The sequence below is a fragment of the Zootoca vivipara genome, chromosome Z1, assembly GCF_965207765.1.
Source record: "Zootoca vivipara chromosome Z1, rZooViv2.hap1.1, whole genome shotgun sequence".
In the NCBI taxonomy this organism is placed as follows: domain Eukaryota; kingdom Metazoa; phylum Chordata; class Lepidosauria; order Squamata; family Lacertidae; genus Zootoca; species Zootoca vivipara.
In genome coordinates this window covers 54,939,997-54,960,659 of record NC_142583.1, presented here as the reverse complement: position 1 = coordinate 54,960,659, position 20,663 = coordinate 54,939,997, and the positions used below count along the sequence as shown (strand labels likewise).

General features: G+C 46.6%; 1 protein-coding gene across 1 annotated transcript in view; it reads left to right on the top strand.

Moving 5' to 3' along the window:
- Positions 1 to 7,733: 7,733 nt before the first annotated feature.
- DAPP1 (dual adaptor of phosphotyrosine and 3-phosphoinositides 1) overlaps positions 7,734 to 20,663 on the top strand; it is a 31,775-nt gene continuing 18,845 nt past the window's right edge. Inside the window, exon 1 of the mRNA XM_035112008.3 lies at positions 7,734 to 8,153. Coding sequence (XP_034967899.1) covers positions 8,050 to 8,153 — 104 coding nt within the window. The 5' untranslated portion in view covers positions 7,734 to 8,049. The remainder of the gene's footprint in view (positions 8,154 to 20,663) is intronic.

Genomic DNA, 20,663 nt, shown 5'->3' with positions numbered 1-20,663 from the left:
TTCCTCTCTTGCTGTGGTTCTTACGAAAATCTCCCTCCCCACAGCTGCAATTAGCCCTGAGTGCTGTTAGACATCCATGGCTCTAATAAGAACTTTTCTGTTCAAGGCTAACTGTGGCTGTGTTGGTGTGTGTTGGATTTTCATCAGAACCATGGCAGGGGAAGGGTGGGGGAAGGACCTGTTGAATATTCATTCCCCGTGTCTGCAGTCATGGGATTGTTGTCTATCACATGACGGTATATGTTTTCATTCCACAGAGTGGGAAGTGACGAAGACAGGATGTTTTTGTTCCTTGAAGTGGGACTATTGTCCTTTGTTCTTTCTCTTTGCTGCCTGATGCTAGAGAGAGGGGTAGCCATGTTGCAGTGCTCCATGTGTGTTTATATGTAAATAAAATAGATTAGCCGAATGCTGAGTTGCTGAGGTCTGTTACGCAAACTGCAAAAACTCTGCGGATCCCTAAGCTTGCTAATGCTTTTTGGCATCAGTTGCTGTGAATTTCGTGCTGGAAAAAGCTTTTGAAGCTCCTGAACGATTGACCAGGAGGGAAAGAACATGCCAGTCAGGCATGCGTCTTTGCCACGGTCCTACTCATGAGTAGACGCTCCTGTAACAGGACCCACCCACCCACACTCTGGTCTTCATAAAAGATACACACACCCAGCCCCACACCTGTTACTGTTATTTTTAAAAACCCAAAGATGTTTTTACTGCCATACCTTATTCGGCCTTAAGGGAGCTAATGAGGGGGAGAATCAGGAGCCACAAGTTCCTGGGACTAAGGCCAGTGGGAGAAGCTGGCAGGAGGCAGGCCTCTGTGAGAACTAGGTCTGGCCAGCAATAACACCTAGTCAAGGCTGACTGTTCCTCACTGGAAGCCTGCCCAGTCTATGCCCACCGTTGAAGACGGCATACCTTTGAATACCACTTGCTGAGAATCACAAGTGTGGAGGTCTGTGTTGTACTTACGTCCTGCTCGCGGGCTTCCCATAGGAAGAGGCTGGCCACTGTGAGAATAGGATGCCAGACTGCATGGGCCCTTGGCCTTATCGGGCAGGGTTCTTCTCATGTTCCTAAAGTTTTGGGCTGCACATAATAACATTTTAAACCCCAGAAGCAATAATAACAGAACAGGTAGAGTCGATAGACCTTTGGGCTTGTCCAGTAGGGTTGTCTTTACATCCTCGTAGCTCTCCCAGAACATGGAAACAATGGGATACTTGGTTGTGAGGAGTCACTCTAGAGAACAGCTGGAAAAACTGTGGCCCTTCTGTTGTTGCCGACTACAGTTCCCACCATCATATTCTGCCTTGTTCAGGCCACACCTGGAATACTCTGTCCAGTTCTGGGCACTACAATTTAAAAAGGATACCGACAGTGCTATTTTTCTAGGGAAAGGTGCCAGAACTCACCATGAATGCCTCCCCTTTTCTCTTACAATGGCAATGGCGCCCACCTAAGAGGTGCCAGAACTGATTTTCTGTGAGTTCCGGCTGAAAAAATAGCCCTGGGTATTGACAACTGGAATGTGTGCAGAGGAGGTCTGGAAACCAAGCCTAATGAGGAATGGTTAAGGGATCTGGGGTATGTTTAGCTTGGAAGAGAGGAGGCTGAAAGGAGATATGATAGCCATCTTCAAATATCTAAAGGGCTGCCACATGGAAGATGGAGCAAGCTTGTTATCTCCTGCTCCAGAGGGTAGGACCAGTACCAGTGGATTCAAGTTACAAGAAATGAGATTCTGACTAAACATCAGGAAGAACTTTCTGACAGGTAGGTAGCCGTGTTGGTCTGGCGCAGTCAAAACAAAATAAAAAAAATCCCTCCAGTAGCACTTTAGAGACCAACTAAGTTTGTCATAGGTATGAGCTTTCATGTGCATGCACACTTATACCAACGACAAACTTAGTTGGTCTCTAAGGTGCTACTAGAAGGATTTTTTTATTTTGTTTTAACTTTCTGACAGTAAGAGCTGTTAAACAGTGGAATGGACTCCCACAGAAGGTGGTGAACTCTCCTTCATTGGATGTTTTAAGCAGATGTTGGATGGCCATCTGTAATGGATGCTTTAGTTGGATTCTTGCATTGCAGGGGGTTGGACTAGATGACCCTAGAGGCTCCTTCCACCTCTAGAATTCTATGATTTTATGGTTCCTGGCTGGGGCTGATGGGAATTGGAATCCAACAACATCTGGAGGGCTATGGGTTACCCATCCCTGTTCTAGACTCTGAGAGGATATCATGGACCAAGCAACTTTCTGAGGTGAGCCCGTTTCCTCACTCCATTGATCCTAAAGGTGGGGATTTGGAGGAGCATCTCCTCCTCCATTGATCAGCCCGGACACTGAGGTCCACCTCTGAGGCCCTTCTGAGAGAATCCTGGGAGTTGTAGTTTACTCTCCACAGAACTCTTAGTTAGCATCCTTGGCAAACTATAGTGCTTGGGATTCTTTGGGGGAAAGCCACGTGCCTTAAATGTATGGTGTGGTCTGGATGTGACCCAAGTCTCTTTACTGATCAACCTCTGCCAGTCATCATGGAGGGTCATCAGTAGGAGATGCTTTAGTTGCAGCCTCCATTGGTGAGCCTGTATTGAGCAGGAGGTTGGGCTAGATAGAGACCTTCTAACTCCACGATTGTGCCCTGTAAATATGTTTGTTGCTTTCTAGTGGCACTGGTTGTTATGATGGATGCACCTGGCACCCTCACTTTTCTCTTTCCAAGGAATAACCTCTCAGATAAACTGTGCCTTTGGGATGGAGGCCAACAAATCTCCTGCTGCTAGAAAGCCGTGTGTCAGTACAGATTGAATTTTGGTTGGTATTTGAAGCACGATGTACTTAGATGATCAGGCCTCAAGCTAGCCCTGTGAAATTTCACCCTCGATCGGAAGTACTTAGCAAATGTACAGACAGGTACCTGTATTAGTCTGCTCCAGCTAGGAGAGTTTTGCAGGGCATTAACGACTAGCAAATTTGTTGTGGCATGAACTTTTTGTGGCTTATCAGAATGCTGTCAGTTCTGATTTCTCTGTCCAGTTCAAAGATTTCACCTCTGTAGTCAGGGCAGTCTCGAGCGGGTCGGCCGCCCTGGCGCTGAGGGGCGGAGATCGCTCCGGCGCCCCCGCCCTCGCAGGGCGCAGCATGGTTTCCGCATGGCTTTGCCGTGCGGCGCCCTGCCTACTGGCCCAGCGCCCTAGCACACTGCACCACCGGGGGTCTACCTAGAGCCGGCCCTGTCTGTAGTGGGAAATGCCTCCTAAACTGAGTTACTTCATATTATTACTTCATATTATTTGTTGCCATTTCTCTTAGAAATGAAAATTAAAAACTCACAAATTATATAGTTACAGAACTGGGCAAGGGTTAGTCTGGGTGTCATTTTTGGGATGCCCTCCAAGCAAGGTGGGATTCTGTAGCGGGGAAAAAAGACTGCTGGAATGATCAAATCAGTCTTTTTGTTAAGTCGGTCCAAATCTGTTAAATATCTCTTTGCATGACTAAAGAGTACAGATGACTGGTTGCAGCAGAAACTATGAGATGAAGAAGCCTCCAGAAGGTCGGCTAAGGGGCAAGGCAGGCTCTCCCCTTCTTTTCCATCTGGGGATGATGTCAGAAGAACAAAAGACCTGGGGCGAGCCTAGTCTTGGACTAGGCTGGGACAGTGGCGTAGGAAGGGGGTGCGGTTGGTGCTGGTCACCACGGGTGTCACCACTGAGGGGGGTGGCAAATATGGCCATAGCTAGGGGGTGGTGAGGAAGGTCCCCGCCAGGGGCGCCAAGCTTGTCCTCCCCTTTGTGGAGCACTCTCACTTCTCGCCGCGGCGGCAGGCTCCTCCATTCCCCCCCCTCCATCTTTCTCTCCAGCGGCGTCTGGATGCCTTGAGCTGATAAGGAAGCCAAGAAGCCGAGACAGGAGCAGGAGCGGCGGCGGCGGCAGGAGAGCATGTGCCTGTGCCATTCACCAGGCGCTCCGGCGCTGCTTCACTCTCCTAAGAATAAAAGTTTCCCTGGTCTCAGTTTGGGCATTGTTGGGTCTCCTGGCTTTGCCCAAGGAAAGGGGAGGGGGAGAAAAGTGTCCTGTTTCCTCTCCCCATCACCTCTCTGCCTTCCTCAGGACCCATAACAAGCTGCTCTCAGGTACAGTAGCGGCAGGAGGGGACAGCGAAGGAGGAGGAGGAGGAGGGAAGAGCCATCGTGTTCTTAGATTGGGGACAGCCTCCCCCATCCTTCTCCCCAACCAGTGGAAGGACCAGACTCAAATTCCTTGCCTTTTGACCCCTCAGCAAACCTTTATTCCCCCCCCTTCTCTCTTCCCCCTTCCCCCCAACGAAGTTCTTTTGGAGTGAGAGACTTTTCCTCATGCACGTGTTTTCGTGTTGGTGTTACTGAGAGAGGAAAGGGGGGTTAGTTCTGTGAGGAAGGTGAGGGGGGAGAGAGAAAGAAGGAAGGAAGGAAGGAAGGGCCGGTGCTGCCAGGAGGACTTACAGAGTGGGGGTGGGGGTGGCCTTGACTAGGGGGCGCAATCTGGACGGTTCTGCCAGGGGCACAAGATCACATAGCTATGGCTCTGGTGACAAAATGGCAAAAACGTGTTTTTACAATTAAAAGTGGGGGCTCACGATACTTTTTTTGGGAAAAAAATTATTTAAAACGAGTTTAATAACTTCATCTGATATTTAATTAACCTCAACAAGTCAACATAATACGTATTGAAACTTTTTAGTTCAGTCAACAAAACGCAGCTGAACTCGACGCTGTGTAGTGGAAAGCATATGGATAAGGAAAGGGGTGTGTGTGTGTTTCTGTCCACTGATTCGCCAAAGTCTGTCTCTGCAGTTTGTACTTGAGCAAGACGTAAACAACCGGTGACTCATCATCACTCATCCCGCAACCAATCCTGTCCACTGCCGTGCCTGTCAGTCACCCCACGTCATTCTGTTGAGTTAGTTGTGCATTATTACTGAAGCTTATAAGTGCCGTGCTGAGTTTATTTTTGTCACACTTTTTAGTTCATTGATTCATTGTGATCATCCTCTTCTCTATGATATTGAGCTTGGTACGTAACGTAAACGTTATGATGTATGCTATTTGTTTGTATTTGTACGTTAAGCAAAAGCTGCAAAATAGCGAAATTAAGTAAAAAAATTCATTCATAAGAAATTCCCATCACAATACATTTTAGATATAATTTTGTTGTTGTTTTGAAGCAAATTTTCTTCTAATAATGAGGGTCTCTCCATAAACCCTTTTTGCATTTTATCTTTATTAAATTTACTATTTATTTGATGGAACTGGATCCAACCCGATAGTAAATGTTTTATTTCTTCATATTCCTTTATCTTCAGCTTCCCTTCTTTTTCTTCTAGTAAGTCTTTATATTTCCCCTAATCTGGACTTTCTCTCTGTACTAAAACCAAAACTATGGCTTTGGAGATCCCCCTGGAAACATAATGGGTCACAAGCACAATTAAATCACCTAAAATAAACAGAAACAAACAAACAAAATCCATAAAAAACACCCTGAAAACCCTAGAAATGTGAAATGGAATTGGGTTGTTTTAAACTGCAGACTGCTTGTGACTTGGTGGTGGGTTATGTTTGACTCTGTTTAAGACTCTTGTGTGTGTCTACTCCAGACCATCAGTATTTTGCAGGAGAGATCCAAACACATATTAGAAATTTTTATTCTGAAAGTGTCTCTGCTAAAAGTGTGGCCCAGTTTGAGAACCTCTGCTGTAAGGAAATCAGGTCCAATGCTTAATTAGCAGCTCACCTGAGGGAGCACACTGTGGGTGTTGACTGAAACAAGAGCGGTGCCCACCAGAGCTACAGGTCATAAGATAAAAACTGAGCTCAAAAGCAGAAGAGAAAGCCAAGGCAGGAGATGAAGTGTGGGCAGCAGTCTAAGAGACAGTGCGTGCTTACCTAACATTGTGGCATCAACTGGCTTAAACAGCGCCAATCCAGGCCAGCCTCTCTAATAGGAGACTATATGCTAATGAGACCTCATCTTGGCAGACAGAAACTTTATGGCTTGTTCCTCATTCCTTTTAAGAAAGTTAAAGTGCTAAACTAGAAATGAAAGATGAAGGTACCTCAGGGAACACAAATTCCAAGTTGGCAGGGAAGAATGTGCCACTTTCATTTACCAGAGTCATTCTTTCCTGCTGTGCCACTTTATTTTGCTTTTTGAGCTGTTTGATCCTCATGCGGTATGCCTGGTTGCTGAATTAGCATGCCTGGCACACCCCAAAATTTCTCAGTCTAGAAGCATCCATACTGGCTATTTTGGTCTTACACAGAGCCTCACAAACACACACAAAAAAGTCCATTTCCTTGAATTAATGCATTTGCATCCCATTGTTCTTCCATGGTTTCATGCTGGCACTCTTAAGCTCGTCTCTTTTTATCCTCAAAACAACCCTGCAAGGTAGAATAGGTGGGGAGATTATGGCTTGCCTGAGGCTATCTACATGGTCTTTAAGGCTGTGCATAGATTTAAATCTTGGTTTTCTCTGATCCAAGCATAGCGTTCTAGGCCAGAGATAGCCAAAGTTGTGTCCTCCAGTTGTTATTGGACTATAATTTCCCTCAGTCCCAGCTAACATGGCCAATGATCAGGGATGATGGAAGCTGCAGCTCAACATCCAGATGTCATGAACTGGCAGGGTGATGGGGAGGAGGAGGAAGAGGATCCCAGCAAGAGGTGTCACTAGAACTGGAACACACTGGGGGAAGCAAGGGATGGAGAAGGAAATAGATGGTGACAGAAGATGGCGAGGGGATGGGGGTCAATGCACAGGAATCAGAGCAGCAGCACCCATCACCAGAGGGGCCCCTGTCTCCATGAACATGGTGTAGAGAGCAATGGCAGCGGTGCTCTAGGAGGCTGAGGCAGGCAAGGGCCCACAGCCCAGCTCGCTAGTTGATCAGGTGGGACTTGCTAGCTCTGGAAGGAGGGGTTTGATTCCTCAACTGGAGTAGACTTGGAGCAGGTGAGGACCATGTGCCTCAACAAGCCCAGATGCTGCAATCAACATGCAAAGTACAAAAGGGAAGCAGAGCGCAGGTGCTTGGTCTGCTCAACTGCTGATGTTGATGAACTTTGGCTTGGGTGTTCCTGGACCTCTATGGGACTGTGCTTTGGGTTTGACTCTGGACTGTATCCTGACTGCTAGACTTCAGATTTGGCTATTTGGGTTGACCCTGAACTGCATTTCCTGACCTTTGGACTTGTGTGGATTGGCCCTCGGACTTGGAACTTTGGCATGGTGACTTGCTGCCAGGTAGGCCAGGGGTTCAGGGCACAGGAGGGCATCTCATTTGCCAACCTGGCTCCAGACAGTTCTCCACAATAGTGCAAAAGAAACCCTTCAGAAAGCTTCAAGCTGCTTTGCTCCCAGTGTGACATCCAAGTTGCAGAACTCTGGGAGCATCGGAATATGGTCTTGAGTAGAGCGCTGAGTGAGACAGGCTGTATGTCGACACTATCAGGCAATTACTTCACTGTTTGCACATATTATGATTTCCAACAAACAAAACAAAATCCAGGCTGACATTTTACCTTCCAGGACTCTTCAACAGCAAAACCATACATGCAAGGAGGCGCAAATGGTTATGCAAAGCAGCAAATGTTCTCTTTCACACATGAATGTGCACACACACAGTCTTGGAGACAAATACTTGCTCAGGCGATGCTAGTTCCGTATATACACATTCCCAGCATTGTAGTGAGTGATGACAGCAGGAGAGGCGGAACAGCCCGGGCGGCATTCTCTGCCTGAACTGGAGAGGCAAGGGAGGGCACTTTGGTGTAAGCAGGGAGGGACTCGTTTTTTTTCACTTCCTCATTCACTCCAAGCAGCAGCAGCAGCAGCAGCAGCAGCAGAAACAGCTTGCTGGCATGCTTGCGTTGTAGAGATTTCCTGTTGTCCACAGAAGGGAGGCAGAAGCCGAAGTGAAAGGATGCCCCTTTCCCCTCCTGCCTCCCACCTCTTTCTTCCTCTGGCCTATGGTGCCCTGAAAAGGAGCCACAACAGGTGCTACGGATGGGCATAGCCGAGATGGAAGAAAGGAGGAGGATGAGCTACCAGCAGGATCAGCGCCGCCACTTGGAGCACAGTGATGTAGAAGAGGAGCTCCAGAATCTAGGGTGAGAACAAGTAGCTGTGCGTCATTCCAGCAGGCAGAGGAACCCTCCATTCCCAGGGAAGCTCTGAGAAGGCTGAGAAAGCCTGCTGGCATTAGCATGACACCAGAGGTACCTTTCCTGCTGACCCTTGTCTGCTTTATTTCTTTAGTGCTAACTCACATGGTAACATCGTGCAATAGGCTAGGCGGACAGGAACAGTTGTATTGCAAACTGACACTCCTGTTTGCTCCTCTCCCCCCTTTTGGAAGTAAACAGGGCAGGTGTGTTTCTGTGCTGGTAGTTGAAGCTCTGAGCCTTGAATTTAAAAATGCATGAGTCTCTCAGCCTCACTCACATCAGAGTGTTTGTTGTGGGGGAGGAAGGGAAAGGACTGGAGATTGTTAGCTGCTTTGAGACTCCTTAAGGGGAGTGAAAGGCGGGATATCAAGTCCAAACTCCTCCTCCTCCTCCTTAATTGCAGGGCTGTGGGTTCAACCCCCACGTTGGGCAAAAGATTCCTGCATTGCAGGGGGTTGGACTAGACGACCCCCAGGGTACCTTCCAATTCTACAGTTCTATGAAAGGGCAAGGGATAAGAGAAAGTGTTCAGTTAGGGATACTTATTTACTTGAAACTCCTTCAAGAACCATCTTTTGCAGTGTAGGTTACTATGCATTCAGCCTCAAAATAAGTCCCTCAATTGTTCTTTAAATGAAATAATGCAGTGTCACTGGTTATCGGCAATATTGCAGCATTATCCAACAGGATAACACTCCTAGCATCCCATACTGCTTTCCCCCAGTGGCAAAATATTCAGTCAGCCAGTTTAATTGTGTATTCAGCCTACAGACCAATTATATGAAGTATTCAGAACTAAGCACACATGCTTCAGATAACATGACAAAACATTCTCGTTCGATGCTGCAAGAATGCAGTTTCTCTACAAGAGATGTGCTATTTGATGAGAAAACATTTGGATCCCCTTCAACAGCTGAATAACAACCACTGTTTCCTATCTCCAGTCCATAGTTTGGGTTTCTGCTCTCTAGTCTCCTATGTGAATACTTAGCTCCCACAAACACAGAGAGCAACTTTGTGCCATTTCTGGCTACTGGTCCATTTTGAGAAATATTGTGTACTCTGTCAACAGGTCTCCAGGCTTTTCCATATTGCTGCCTACCTGGTTTATTTATTTTAACCAGAAATGTTAAGACTGAATCTAGAACCTTCTGTATACAAAGCATGTAGTCTACCACCAAGCTATAATCTATCCCCATGGTTGGCTATAACCACTGCTAATGTTACATTTGCATCTAGGATAAATATGGTTTGAGCTAACCAGGACTGCCTACAGCATTTGTTTTCAAACCCACCTGAAATTCTAGTTTCAAGGTATAGTTAGGAGGGTATTGGCTTTAACCATGGCTCGACTGATAGAGTCAGAACACTAAACTATGGTTCTAGATAACTATGGAAGAGAAAGGGAAATCAGAGCACAAAGCAGGGTAGGATGTGGTGTGAGGGTATGGGAGTTTGTGGCACACTCCTGATCTCCAAACAATGGTAGGGAGATGTGGACTGTCATTTTGAATTAAGTCATTTGAATTAAATCACTCTACCCCCCCCCCAAATGTTCTGCAGCCACTAAATGCCCTTAATACCAATTGCTGAAGGCAACAGTGAGGGATAATAATTGTCCTGATTGTGGTCTTGTCACTAGCTAGACCTTTGTTCTGATTCAGAAGCAGCTGGGCTCTTATTGTGTTTGCCTGGATTAATAAACCCCTAAAGAAGTGAAGCACTAAAAGCTAAAGCCACACAAACAGTATCCCTAAAGGTAAAGTTTGTATGTGTGTTCTTCAACATCAGATCTACTTCCCTTGTGCTGATGGCCTGAGTCTTAAGTAAGTTACATTTGCCATGGAGCCAGCCGAAAAAATGTACAGGAGACACATTGTGCCTTGTAAAACTAAAATATAGTTCTCACTGAGATGCTAAACTGTCTCAGACATTAAAGTTTCTTTCTTTCTTTCTTTCTTTCTTTCTTTCTCTCTTTCTCTCTCTCTCTCTCTCTCTCTCTCTCTCTCTCTCTCTCTCTCTCTCTCTCTCTCTCTCTCTCTGCCATAAATGAGCATGTGATTATGTGATTTCTTGTGAAAAGAGAAAGGGGAATAAAAGTCTGTGGGTCAGAAGTTCCTAAGATTCAGCAGTTATTCACAACACTCTTGGTTTTCCATGTTGAAAAACACAAGGTGGTTTCCCACTGTATAGTTGTATACAGTACATAAAAAGACACAGAGGGAGCTTCCAAGAGACCTCATTCATCCTGATTTGTTTGCAAGGAGATTAGGCGACTTAATGAGATTAGGCTATTTAATAAGCATTCGCCTGATTTATTTGTGAGGTTTGATGTTGTGTCAAAACAAGTGTTATCTCCCACTTTCTAGTGCATTTCCCCATCCCTTCTTGCAAAAGGTCTCAGCTTTCGGGGAAGCAGATTTGTTGCACAAGACCTCCGAATCGCCTAAAACTGTGCAACCTGAACTAGTTGGTTTGTGATTGGATCCCACCTGTTAATATCAACAGTCTGGAAGTGCCCAGAATTTAGAAGTGACAGACTATGTTTTATCTGAATAGCTCAGTTGGTTGGAGCATGGTGCAGATAATGCCAAGGTTGCAGGTTCAATCCCAATATGGGACAGCTGCATCTTCCTGCATTGTAGAGGGTTGGACTAGATCAGGGGTCAGCAACCTTTTTCAGCCGTGGGCCGGTCCACCGTCCCTCAGACCATGTGATGGGCCGGACTATATTTTGGAAAAAAATTATGAACGAATTCCTATACCCCACAAATAACCCAGAGATGCATTTTAAATACAGTGGAACCTCGGTTTACACCTAACTCTGTTTATGAACGCCTCCGTTTACAAACGCCACGGACCCGGAAGTGTTTACATCCGGGTTCCGCGGCGTCGGATGCGCAGCTCGCTTCTGTGCAGCTCGCACATGCGCAGAAGCGATTTGCGCAGCACGCGCGTGTGCGGAAGCGCTCTATCGGCGCTTCGCGCACGCGCAGAAGCGTTCCTTTCGGGGAGCGAATGCCTCCGTTTACGAACGCCTCCGTGGAATGGATTGCATTCGTAAACCGAGGTTCCGCTGTAAAAGGACACATTCTACTCATGTAAAAACACGCTGATTCCTGGACCATCCGTGGGCTGGATTGAGAAGGCAATTGGGCCACATCCGGCCCACAGGCCTTAGGTTGCCTACCCCTGGACTAGATGATCTTTAGGGTCCCTTCCAACTCTACACTTCTATGATCTCACTGCAACCCTGCTTCAACTAATGGCAGACTGGCTTTATTACACAGTGGGCAGAAATTGCTCTCTATTTTTCTGGGGGAACAAAGTTAACAAGAAGATACTATGGGAATGTGGAGCTGTAAAAGCCAGAGAGAAATAAAGGCTGTATTTAAGTGATCTTAGGAATGAAGAGGGAGTTACTATATAATTAGGCATTCATGAGTCTGGGCACTTGTGTCTTTTGTATGAGCTAAGAGAACATTTTATTTATGCTTTTATTTCTCATATATTTATTCCAGCCTTCAAAGAAGGATTGAACATGCCTGTGTGGGGAAAGCTTTTAAGGAGATGTCATGTCATGTACACAAGCAAATAATGGCAATGTAATTAAACGTCACAGGTATTTGCTTGTGTAAAGCCACCGGTCTTAGTTGTCTTGTAAGTAATTTGGAAAACAGAAATTTCCAACACCTTCTCATAAAAGGCAATAGAAACAGAAGTCTTGGGACACCTTTATGACTAAAAAGACTTGGGCTCTAATCTTCAGACGTTTACACAATGATAAATCCATCTGTCTTGAAGGTGTCACACAGAATTCTTTGTGAGAGTGTTCACCTCCTGTGGTATGCGTACCATCTCCAGTGTCAACTTAAATGGTTCATAGAAACAAGTATATTTAAACGGCTCACAAGCTGTTAAGAGGATTTCATACATTCAATGTAAGGAATCTCAGGATAAAGATTAGGGCTCAATCAAGACCAGGTTTTTTTTCTAGGTGGATCGCGTTATCACCAATTATTGCTGCTGTAAGCAGTTAGTGTGCTTAGCTTTGCATAGAAATGTCCCAGGCTGTGTTTTTTGGACTTCTGGCCTCTCTGTTTAGACTTCTTTTATATCCATGGGTGCATGGCACAATTGCTTTTGGACACAAATGTTCATTAGTTTGCTAAGCTGAATTGAAAGTGGCTATTCTGCTGTTTCTAAAATGAGGAAATCTTTAAAATCTTCTTAGAAACTGCAGTGACATCATCTTGGCCTCAGTGACTTTTCTGTAGAGCAGCGAGTATCTCCCAGTAATGCTTTAGCTGAGGGTTGATCTCCACAGCTGCTTTTGGACTGAACTTCCCATCTAGGCTGACTTCTGTTTCTTTTTGGTCAGTGGGTAGAAATGGCAGAACTGACCAAATGAGGAAACACTAAACATGTTGAGCTCCAAGTTGGGCAAAAGATTCCTGCATTTGCCAGGGGTTGAACTAGAGGACCCTCGTGGTCCCTTCCAACTCTATGAAATTCTATGAAACCTTGCTGACAATCATCTTCCTGGCCTCAGCAACTTTCCTGTGAAGTAGCAGATAGCCATTTGGGGCTTAGTTTTCCATCTATGGTTATATTTTGTTAATTTTGTCAGTTGAATTGAAAGCAGAAGTGGTAGAATGACCATCCATTCACAGATTAAGATTCTGGCTTTAAAAAAATATTGTCCACTTAATCAACAACTAGAATCATACCAGACAAGCACTCACATGCTAGCCTTGCCACCCCGTCATTCATTAACTGGTGTATGTATAGAACACTTTTGACTGCAATTTACATCACAAAATATACTTCAAGACCCCTGCTGCCCTCTCTTCTTAGGGTCCTATATCTTTAAACCACACGTTGATTAGGCATCCCTTCAAAGAGAGGACACCTTCAAATGAGGGATTTCCCTCTGTAAAGTAGAATGTGTACATGGTCACCTTAACAGTCATGCACAATGTGAGACTAACATGCAGGGGTGAAAACAGGCACATTTTGACTGGTAGAGTGTGTGTGTGTGTGTGTGTGTGTGTGTGTTTATATACACATGCATACATTGCCAGGAAAGGTCATGAGTAAAATATATCTAAAAATACTCTGGTTTTATGGTTGCCAGAGTGAGATTTCTGAACCAGAAGAGGTACATAGCATTGCTCTGCAAGGCAGATAATGACCAACGTAGGTTAGAAAAGGAGATGAAACTGAATTGGCTTAAGGCACCATCCTGTCTGATGAGACCTGAGAGGTATGTGTGAAGAGATGTTGGCCAATATTCAGAGGCACAACCACAAACACGTTACAGTATTTCACAAGTCAGTTTCAACAGCACATGTAAACACTGTGAATGAGTCATAGATGGTCTTAGCAATATGTTCAGAGACGAGCAATAATTTTAAAAGTGTGCCATGTTACTCCCATGTAATTAGTGGCACTGCTGCTTTCTCTTTCCATTGTATCGTCTATAGTTATATGCCAAGACTTGTACAGGCGTCTTTGCTCTCTGGCTGACTCTCAAATACTGTCAATGTGGAGGGTTCTCTAAGATCAGCGTTTGTCTCTGGTATCATATGTAATGAAGATACTTGATAGAGTCTGGCGATATGCCTACCCTCAATCAATTACTTCTCTTGTCATTGCACCATAAAACTAGATCAGGGGTCCCCAAGCTGTGCTCCATGGACCATCAGTGAGCTTAATTCAGGTGGTCCGTGGCATGTCTGTGGATTTGTGGTTGAAGATGGGAGACAGCACATCAATTGCATTGAACAGTCATGTTGATTTTTTAATTGCTTTTTAATTGCTTCTCACTTTTATGTTGTATTGTGTTGCATTACAATCTGAATCTCATGAAACTGCAATTTCTGCAACAAGCAGAAAGAAAGCATTAAGTTGTCCATCATTATTTTCCATTAGCCCATGGCAGGGGGGAAGTTTGGGAACCACTCAACTGGACCATAAGAAATGGTTCAACTCAACACCATATATTTATCACCTAGGTAAAGGACCCGTGGATGGTTAAGTCCAGTCAAAGGCGACTATGGGGTTGTGGTGCTCATCTCGCTTTCAGGCCGAGGGAGCCGGTGATTGTCCACAGACAGCTTTCTGGGTCATGTGGCCAGCATGATTAAACCGCTTCTGGCGCAACGGAACACTGTGACTGAAGCCAGAGCACACAGAAATGCTGTTTACCTTCCCGCCACAGTGGTACCTATTTATCTACTTACCATACACTGGTATGCTTTCGAACTGCTAGGTTGGCAGGAGCTGGAACAGAGCAACAGGAGCTCACTCTGTCGCGGGGATTTGAATCGCTGACCTTCCAACCGGCAGGTCCAAGAGGCTCAGAAATCTGGCTGCTCAAACTATGATGTTTGCAGAATCTAACATGCACGTGTCTCTTTTAGATACAATTAAATTCCACAGAATATCAGGGCATGGCTATATCCAAATATAGATCTGGGAGTGTGTTTTCCAGCTCAGGGTCCCTGATTTTGGGGGCTAAACTCTGGTATGCAGAAAGTACTCTTTGTTGACTAGTCACGAGGAGAAGGCCTCACCAATCTAGAAGCTTCACAATACCTGCCATTTGCAGGGAAGATGTTGAGGGTCTTAATTCTGTCTACACCTTAGAAGGGATCTTAGAAGCGCCTGAACCTACTTTGGTCATACTCACACCATCCATTTAAAGCAATGGCTCCCCCAAAGAAATCTAAGAACTGTAGTTCACCCCTCACACAGTTCCAGTTCCTAGCAACCTTAACAAACACTTCCCAATATTCTTTGAGAGAAGTCATGCGCTTTAAATGGATGTGACTACAGCCTCTGGTAGCTCATTAGGACCAGCCTCAAACTCCAGATTTTCTGATTTAAGCCCTAGAGTTCCTGCCACAAGGAGCCCAAGATACTCCAGGATTGCCCCATCTATCCTGGTCAAAAACGATCACGCAATTTCAGTGATGTGGGTTTCCTGGGAAACAGGCTAATTTGCATCAGAAAATGTTCTGTTTGGACTGGGAAAATTTTCTATTGCCCTAAAGGGTGACCTAGCTTGGCGTGCTTTTACTTGTATTCAGCGAACGAAGCAAAAAACCTGGAAGCTGCCGAGCTTGCCTAATAGCGTATCTGCAGTTGGCATCCATTCGTTGTTACCAATGAACTTATGCAATGGAAAAATTTCCATGGGGAACACAGAATGCTTGGGGTGGGGGTGGGGAGAGAAATCCTTTAAGTTTTCCCCACACAGCATCACAACTTGTGCAGAGGGGTGGTAGAGTACAGTGTACTCAGTGGTAGAGTACAAGCTTTACTTCTAGAATGCCCCAAGTTAAAGCCCTGGCATCTCCAGTTTAAAAGATCGCGTTTAGGAAATACCTGCCCAAAGATCTGGAGTCATCAGTGACAGGCAATACTTGGCTAGGTGGAGTAAAATTCTGACCTGGTATATATAGGCCTTGTCCATGACATAATGGCTATAGAACACATACGTTGCATGCAGAAGATCTGTTTCAGTCTACAGTGGCTGATTGTGGGTGTCCCCAGTTGGAAACTCCAGAGAGCCAATGCCAGTCTGTATGTCTATACAGAGTGCAGAGCTGCATGGACCAATGCTCTGACTCTGTATGAGGCAGCTTTCTATGTTCCCATCTTCCATGTTCTATGTTGGTATTTTAGAACAGCTCTGTTGACACACAATTTCTACTTGTCTCTGTGTTGGTGCTGACCTTTAAAGCCCTAAGCCAGGCATCCCCAAACTTCGGCTCTCCAGATGTTTTGGACTACAATTCCCATCATCCCTGACCACTGGTCCTGTTAGCTAGGGATCATGGGAGTTGTAGGCCAAAACATCTGGAGGGCCGCAGTTTGGGGGTGCCTGCCCTAAAGGGCCTCGGTCCAGTATACCTGAAGGAGTATCTCCACCTCCATCATTCTGCCCAGACACTGAGGTCCAGCTCCGAGGGCCTTCTGGCGGTTCCCTTGCTACGAGAAGCCAAGTTACAGGGAACCAGACAGAGGGCCTTCTCGGTAGTGGCACCCTCCCACCAGAGGTCAAAGAGATAAACAACTGCCTGACATTTAGAAAGCATCTGAAGGCAGCCCTGTTTAGGGAAGTTTTTAATGTGTGACATTTTAATGTATTTTAATCTTTGCTGGAAGCCGCCCAGAGTGGCTGGGGAAACCCAGCCGGATGGGTGGGGTACAAATAAGAAATTGTTGTTGTTGTTACTTTGAAACTCTTCTTCCAGGCGTTTTCCTTCTAAAGGGGCAAAGTGGCTCACTTTCCTAGCAATCTCAATTCCACACCAACACTTACTGCATTCTCCAGTCAGGTGCCTGATCTAACTTACTGGTATCGGTGTAAATTGATGTGACCTGATGCCAATAAGTTGCATCATCAGACACCTTATTGGTCTTCCTTTTAAAGCTGCAATAAGGCTTAGCGAAGTTGCCAAGTGCAAGTAAACACTGTATTGTTGAATGCATTTTGTGGCTGATTTGTACTGAGAAGAAGGATGACCTTTGTTTTATCAGAATAGCTGTCCAGAGAGAACTGGCCAATTCTGCTCCTGTTTTCCTTTTGTCGAATTTTATTTTGGGTTATGTACAGTCATACCTCGGTTTAAGTACGCTTCGGTTTGAGTACTTTCAGTTTAAGTACTCCGCGGACCCGTCTGGAACGGATTAATCCACTTTCCATTCCTTTCAATGGGAAAGTTCGCTTCAGGTTAAGTACGCTTCAGGTTAAGCACAGACTTCCAGAACCAATTGTGTTTGTAAACCGAGGTACCACTGTATACCTGTTTTCTAATTTGTACATTGTTACTGTGTGAAAGAAGTTGATAATTTTGGCCTAGGCAGCTCCCCAGTTGCATGCCCTCTCCAAAGGAGCTGGATAGATTCAAATGCATGTGCCAGCTTGTATAAGGTTGCGATCCAATGCACATACTTGGGTGTACCTATGTCCCACATATATAGCCTAAGGTGGCACCACTCTGCTGGCAATGTTCCTGACAATGCATGTTTATTCAGTGCAAAGCTCCACTGTGTGTTTACTGGTGCTTACTTACTCCCACATAAATATGCTTATGACTGCAACATTATATGTTTTGGGCACTTGTTTTTGCAAGAATGTGTTGTCCCTTTGCATTTCCTACAGAGTGGATTTGATTTAAATCAAATCTATTTAAATCACGATTTAAATCACTAGTCAGTAAGACTTGATTTAAATCTCTCCCCCCCCCCCCCGAAAGACTCATACTTGCTGGTATAATCTTAATATTTACAACCAGAGGAAGTTTTCATTTTTGGAATAAATTATATATAAAAAAATATTTTTATTGGTTTTTTTAAACATATATATCCATTAAACATTTAACAATCTTCCATATTTTATACATTGTTTTTGACTTCCATCAACCACTTCTGGAGATTCCCCTACTCTATAACTTCGTCTTGTAATTCCCAATTCACTATTACTTTAATAACTCTCACTCTATTTTCATCATTTCAAATTGTTGTTGTTGTTGTTGTTTAGTCGTTTAGTCGTGTCCGACTCTTTGTGACCCCATGGACCATAGCACGCCAGGCACTCCTGTCTTCCACTGCCTCCCGCAGTTTGGTCAAACTCATGTTCGTAGCTTCGAGAACACTGTCCAATCATCTTGTCCTCTGTCGTCCCCTTCTCCTTGTGCCCTCAATCTTTCCCAACATCGGGGTCTTTTCCAGAGAGTCTTCTCTTCTCATGAGGTGGCTGTTATGTACTGAGCTGAATCCTAGAACAATAGGATTCAGAATTAGCGGGAGCTACCCAATCCAACTCCAGGTGGAAGTGAATCCGCAACCTGATTGGCCTGCTGGAGCAGCCAATCAGGCGGCTGGCAGAAGTGAATCTGCTACCTGATTGGCCTGTAGGAGCAGCCAATCAGGCTGCAGGCAGAAGTCAATCCATAATATAATTGGCCCACAGGTGTAGCCCTGAAGTAGCCAATCACGCAAGGCCCATTGTGTAAATAATGTATATAAGCAGATGGTTTGGGGAAAAGAGCGATTCGTCTTCTCTTCTCCTCCTTGATGACTATGAGCTGAATAAAGAGCATGAAATTCACTCTTGACTCTGAGTATATTTCACTGGCGACGAGGATGGGATCCTGCTGAGCTGACCGCCACCACGCACTGCACCGCAGCACCGCCACCTGCTGCACCGCTGCACCGCACCGTGCATCCAGGCTTCAGCTCCAGGACCCAAGGAACCCAGAATGGCAACCGACAGCAGCTTCTCGCCATTCAAACCAGCATCAGGAGACTGGGAAGGGTACGCCGCCCGTTTCAACTTCCTCCTGCAAGCGAAAGAAGTCACCAACGATGCCATGAAGAGGGCGACATTCTTCAGCGTCTGTGGAGAGGAGACGTTTGAAATCGCCCGGGCTCTCCTTGCACCTAGAGATGTCGCTACCGTCTCTTACAAAACAATAATGGAACGGCTGAAGGAGCACTTTTCACCACAGCCCTCGGTGGTAGCTTGCCGAAATGCCTTCTACGCAAAGCGGCAAGCCCCGGGGGAAACCATAACTGGGTTTGTGACCTCCCTCCGCCAAGCCGCCCGGTTATGCAACTTCTCAGAATTGGAGAACATGCTTCGTGACCGCCTCGTCGGTGGCCTGAGGGACGAGATGTTGCAACGACGCCTCTACGCCAAAAAAGACCTCACGTTCCAGATTGCTCTGGAGGAAGCCCTGGCAACCGAAGCCGCCGAGAGGTCAACGCAAGAGGCACGACCGGCCCCGCCATCCCAACCGAGGGTCTACCACGAAGACCTCACCGACGAATCCGAATCTGACAGGGAGGAAGTACACCGAGTACAGCGGCGCACTCAAGCAGCACACACACCACAGCAGCCTCGACGAGAAGGAGGGAACTGTGCAAGCTGCGGGGAGAACCACGAGAGGAGGACCTGTCGTTTCCGCAACGCAGAGTGCAGGCAGTGCAGAAAATTGGGACACATCGCCCGGGTGTGTCGGGCTCGACTCACCCGTCGACAAGCATCAGATGACCGACCCAGGAGCCCCAGGTCACACGGCACCATGCACCAAGGCAACTCGACGGAGATCACGGACTACCAGGTATTCCAGTTGCCCCATCCCAGCACAGAGAAAATTTATATAGAGGTACAGATAGAGGGAGCCCCATGCCGCATGGAGCTGGACACGGGTTCAACTCTATCCATAATCTCGGCCCGAACATTAAGGGAACTGTGCCCTAATGGGGGTCCCAAACTAAGGCCGGCCCCATTCACCCTCCGGGACTTCCAGAAACGTAAGGTCCCTACTATGGGGGTGGGGACCTTCAGGGTGCAATATCGAGGGCGAAAGCAACAATTGGACTTGCTGGTAGTTAAGGGCCCCTACGTTAGCTTACTGGGACTGGCATGGTTTGGACCTCTGGGGCTAGCCATTACCGGGGTGAACCGCACTAGCTTACAAGTGGACGTGGACGCCATATGCAAAGAGTTTCCAGGGGTTTTCGATGGGGCATTGGGACGATATACAGGACCCCCCATTGCCCTACAGCTGGACCCCGCTGTACGACCCATCAGGCACAAGGCCCGCCGGGTCCCGTTCGCCCTGAAACCCCGCATAGACGAGGAATTGGACCGGCTCGTGGAGCAAGGAGTGCTGGAGCCGGTGCCCAACGCCCCCTGGGAAACTCCAATTGTCACACCCGTCAAGCCTAACGGTTCGGTCCGCATCTGTGCAGACTACAAATGCACCATAAACAAGGCTCTCACGGCCCATGCATACCCAGTGCCAGTGGTCAGCCATGTCCTCGCCACCCTGGCTGGGTCAAAAATCTTTGGCAAACTGGACTTGGCCCAAGCGTATCAACAGTTGCCTGTGGACGAAGCCACAGCAGAGGCTCAGACGATTGTGACGCACAGAGGGGCATTCAGAGTTAAGCGGCTGCAATTTGGCGTTAGCGTGGCACCAGGCATATTCCAGAATCTAATGGACTCTCTCCTTAAAGGGATTCCTGGCGTCACCCCCTTCTTCGATGATGTACTGATCGCCGGGCCCACACCAGAGGAATTTGAGGATCGCCTCCGCTCCGTCCTGCACCGTTTCCAGACGGCGGGCCTCAAGGTGAAGCGGGAAAAGTGTTTACTGGGAGTGCCGCAGGTGGACTTTCTGGGATTTAAGGTGGACGCAGAAGGGGTCCATCCAACCGGTGACAAGGTACGGGCCATTTGTGAGGCCCCAGCGCCCAAGAGCAAGCCCGAACTTCAGTCATTCTTGGGACTATTGAACTTTTACCATGCCTTCCTTCCCCATAAGGCAGCGGTAGCGGAGCCCCTACACAGACTCCTAGATAAAAGGGCCCCTTGGGTGTGGGGCCAGCGACAAAGGGCCGCATTCCAGGCAGTCAAAGACTTGCTCGTCT